Source organism: Sesamum indicum, linkage group LG1 (genome assembly GCF_000512975.1).
Source record: "Sesamum indicum cultivar Zhongzhi No. 13 linkage group LG1, S_indicum_v1.0, whole genome shotgun sequence".
Lineage (NCBI taxonomy): Eukaryota > Viridiplantae > Streptophyta > Magnoliopsida > Lamiales > Pedaliaceae > Sesamum > Sesamum indicum.
In genome coordinates, this window is record NC_026145.1 from 7,546,001 (window position 1) to 7,550,746 (window position 4,746).

General features: G+C 39.3%; 1 protein-coding gene across 1 annotated transcript in view; it reads left to right on the forward strand.

The window, feature by feature from the left end:
- The window catches only part of LOC105158896 (UDP-N-acetylmuramoyl-L-alanyl-D-glutamate--2,6-diaminopimelate ligase), a gene marked incomplete in the record, with an annotated part of 5,756 nt that continues 1,304 nt past the window's right edge, over positions 295-4,746 (forward strand). Inside the window, 3 exon segments of the mRNA XM_020695575.1 lie at positions 295-2,240; positions 2,995-3,111; positions 3,707-3,882. Of these exon segments, the coding sequence (XP_020551234.1) occupies positions 410-2,240; positions 2,995-3,111; positions 3,707-3,882 (2,124 nt within the window).

A 4,746-nucleotide genomic window follows, 5' to 3' on the forward strand; every position in this document is an offset into this window, starting at 1 on the left:
AGATTTGAATTTCTTTTAAAGCGAAAACAATCAAATTGTTGTTTTTTAAATAAATTAATTATAATAATATCAAATGTTTTTATTTAAAAACACATATTAAAGTCGAATATTAAATATTATATAAATTAAAATTTATAATCTTAAAATTATAAAATTTTAATTTGTTAATTGAATTAAGGCTGGTTGTCCCATGGAGATATGAATATTGCAGTATATATATGATTGCGTACAATTTTATTAAAGATAAGATGAAGCCATTGTAAAAACATATCAATCAAACGACGTCGTTGATCTGTTGGCTGACATCCTCGTCATCCCTTCCTAAACCCCCTTCCCTCTATCCTTTCCACTGCTAAAGCTAAACCCTCTCTCTCTCTCTCTCACACACACACACACACACAGAGTAAGTATGCCTCTTGCTTTTCTCTCTCTCCCACCATTCCCTCCACCACCACCCATCTCTTTCCACCCCAAGTTCAGACCCACCTCATTCAACTGCCTCTTGAAGCCACCCCTTCTTTCCACTACGACCGCCTTATCCGCCATAGGTCCTGATGGAAAATACTATCCAACCCCAGCGGACGACGACCCCCCTGAAGCTCCGGAGGACTCCATGCATGGTGTCAACAAGTTCCAGCAAATTCAGCGCCAGGCAGCCCGGGCTCGCAAGATTCAAGAAGAAGAATACAAGAAAGACCAGCCCATTTTCATCAAAGCCCTCGAGGAAACCGAGGACGTTCCTGTTTCTGTAAACGATGATGACGCCGGGGACGATCTTTTTGGAGAAATTGACAAAGCCATTGCCTTGAAACGCCAAGAATTTATCAAGCAGGGGTTAATTAAACCACGCCCGAATAAGAAGCCCGAGCCCGAAATTGAGAGTGTTGATGAGTTGGAGCCTGAAGAGGTGGTTGATTTGGAGGAAATTAAAGAGCTTCATGGGTTGACTCAGATTTCAGATGATGAGGGTGAAGAGGGAAGTGATGAAAAGTCCGACTTTGAGGTGAGTGATGTTGATTTTTCAAACTCGTTTGACATTGATTTTGATGAGTTTGGAAAAACCAAGGCTAGGATTGTTGAGCCCAAGTTCAAAATGAGCTTAGCTGAGCTGTTAGATGAAAGCAAAGTGGTTCCTATATCGGTTTATGGAAACTTAGAGGTGGAAATCAGTGGGATTTCGCATGATTCTCGTGTTGTTGAGAGCGGCGATTTGTTTGTGTGTTGTGTGGGGAGGAATACTGATGGGCATTTGTATTTATCTGAGGCAGATAAGAGAGGTGCTGTTGCGGTTGTGGCCAGTAAGGAGATTGATATAGAGGCTACGTTGGGATGCAAGGCCTTGGTCATTGTAGAGGATACAAATATGGTTCTGGCTGCATTAGCAGCTTCCTTTTTTAGGCATCCTTCTAGAAGCATGTCGGTGATTGGTATCACAGGGACAAATGGGAAGACGACAACTGCATTTTTGATAAAAGGGATGTATGAAGCGATGGGTTTGAGGACTGGGATGATGAGTACCGTTGCATATTATGTTCATGGGGATAACAACTTGGAATCAACTAAGACATCTCCAGATGCAGTTTTGGTTCAAAAATTGATGGCGAAGATGGTGCACAATGGCACAGAGGCGTTGGTCATGGAGGCTTCTTCTCATGAGTTGGCATTGGGAAGGTGTGATGAGGTTGACTTTGATATTGCAGTTTTCACGAATTTGACGAGGGATCATTTGGATTTTCATGGGACCGAGGAGGAGTATCGGGATGCAAAGGCTAAGCTTTTCTCAAGGATGGTAGATCCAGCACGGCATCGCAAAATTGTGAACATTGATGATCCAAATGCAGCGTTCTTTATTGCACAGGGGAACCCCAATGTACCTGTTGTTACCTTTGCAATGGAGAACAAGAATGCTGATGTTCATCCTTTGAGATTTGAATTATCTCTGTTTGAGACTCAGGTTTTGGTCAACACGCCTCAAGGTATACTGGAAATTTCGTCAGGGCTACTTGGGAGGCATAATATTTACAACATTCTTGCAGCTGTTGCTGTTGGAATTGCAGTTGGGGCACCTTTGGAGGACATTGTTAGAGGAATTGAAGAGGTCGATGCAGTACCAGGCAGGTGTGAGTTGATTGACGAGGAACAAGCTTTTGGAGTTATTGTGGACTATGCGCATACGCCTGATGGATTATCTAGACTCCTTGATTATGTGAGAGAACTTGCACCGAGGAGGATTATCAGTGGTATGGTCTTCAATCTCTCCTTTTTGTGTAACTGGATCAAGTTTATGTTTTGCACCATTATCTGAAAGTATTCTCTGTTATTTTTTACAATAATTCTTTACCTGGCTAGTGATCATGAAATTGAAAGGTATGCCATTGACTGTGGTTTTAAGCTACCTACACCTTTAGGATTTTTTAGAGGAAGAGTTGATGATGTTTGGAGTTCATGAGCTAAAATTTCAGAGCATTTCATGGAAGTAATGCTGGAAATTATTCACAATTCTTCTAGATCATTTAACTAAATGTTTCATGCTCCATTGCATGCAAGAAAATTTTGATCAGAGCTTCAGAATGAAGCTAATATGAATATTATATCTTGTCATTTTAACCCAGGTACAAGATAATGCAATAGTCCAGAATCTTCCATAAACAGTTTTCTCTAAATTTTGAATCTTCAGGTTGAGTTGAACTTATGTTAAATGTTAGAAGTTTTACTGATACTGGCATAAGGAACAGAAAACAGTACGACATCATAAAATGGACCTCTCATTGCAAGCATTTCAGCTTCACATAGTATCGGTCCCTTTTTGGAACCCTTTTTCCCTAACTTCCAATTGTGACATCTGGCTTTTATTGGGATTATTACTGTTGTGACACAAGAAGCCTGTGCTGAAGCATGAAACTCGAAACCTTGACTTTTGCTGATATATACAGCTGCAGTTTCTGTGGACATATTGATCACTGTTTCTGACCCAATTCTTCACATTGTTTGAAGTGTTTGGTTGTGTTGGTGAGAGTGATAGAGGGAAGAGACCTATGATGACAAAGATAGCAACAGATAAGAGTGATGTGACTATCTTGACATCAGACAATCCGAAGAATGAAGATCCTTGTAAGTAATTGAGATATATTTGCTACTGGTAACAACATTATTCCGTACAATTTGGTGCATGCTTTTTAGTAAAATTTCTTCAGGACTTGCTCTGTGAAACATATAGTGATATTTGCATGAAAAATAGTCTTGAGAGGGTAGCATATACTTTCAAAAGAAAGAAGAATTATTTGGGTCAATAGACTCATGCCAGAATGGGCTCTTTGTGTAATCCCACTCCCTGCCCTTCTGGTATATGAGCAAACATAATTTGTGGACAAGGGAGTTGAAAATCCCAGAATGTATAGGCAGGAACAAATTTTCTTTTTACTTAATTTGTAGATTCATACATTTATAGTGATCAATAAGTATTCTTGACTGCCGATTGTCTATTATTCATTAAGAAGATGAAAATTTGCCTTTAGTTAACCATGCAGGGGATGTCCAAGTCTTCCAAGAAAATCAGTAAACTAGTTAATGAGTTAATTCACGAAGTGATGTTTAAAATGTTGCAAGGCTATTTTTTCTTCTCTCTCTCTTTTACCCCAACTTTCTTTCATGTATCTGTGTGTAATTTTATGTTTTATCTTTGTGATGCTGGCCGATCTGTTACTAGTGGACATCTTGGATGACATGCTCGCTGGAGTAGGATGGACGATGCAAGATTACTTGAAACATGGAGAAAATGATTACTATCCACCTCTTCCTAATGGTCATAGATTATTTCTTCATGATATTAGACGGGTAGCTGTAAGATGTGCTGTAGCCATGGCCGAGGAGGGCGATATGGTTGTAAGTTCATGGTCTATTATGTTGCACTCATTCAATTGCATATTCTGCACGAACGTTTAGGGGCAATTAGGTTCTGCGCTCATCCATGGAAAAAACTTGTTAATCCATTCAATTCTTTTCTCCTGCAAATTCCAATGTCTTGTATGAGCAAATATGTATGTGGCCAGAAAAGAGATTGTATCTTGAGCATCATGTTGAAGGTTAGAGATGGAAGCGAGGTACTCTAGTTTACTGGACAAGATGAACTCTTCGTAGCATACGACATGAACCTTTGTATACCTCTCTGATCTTAATTGATAGAAATGCTTTTAGGAGATGATTAAAGTTAAAAAAGATTAAGGTCCATCATAAGATTTTTAGGTCAGACAGTTTCTCAATTGACACTAGTGAGTGATGGCGCATCTTAATCGGAATGCATGAATGAGGTTTAAGTCTCAATTTGATGGACAAATTAGAAAAAAAGAAAAAGGTGCAGACCTTGAGTGTCTGTGTTTCACCTATTATTCAAAATACTAGTGTATGCTTTTATGGATCGCATAGAAGTTGTTAGGAGGTCATTTGAGGCATGCCTTAATGGCACAGGATAAAAAGCAAGTTACAGAAATGTCTTTGAAGATGCATGCGTGAACTCCAAAGGAAAGTTGCTGATTTAGTTTTTGTTGCCAGTTCTTGTTTGGATATTGAGATGTGTGAGAGGAATATGCAGCGCTGCTTTTGATCTATCTGTAGCTTTAAGTTGAATTCTTGGAATGTGAAAGTCCTTCATGCATATCCTTTTTCCTGAATGCATGTCTGATAATTGCCACAGGTGGTTGCTGGTAAAGGACATGAAACATACCAAATAGAAGGTGACAAGAAGGAGTT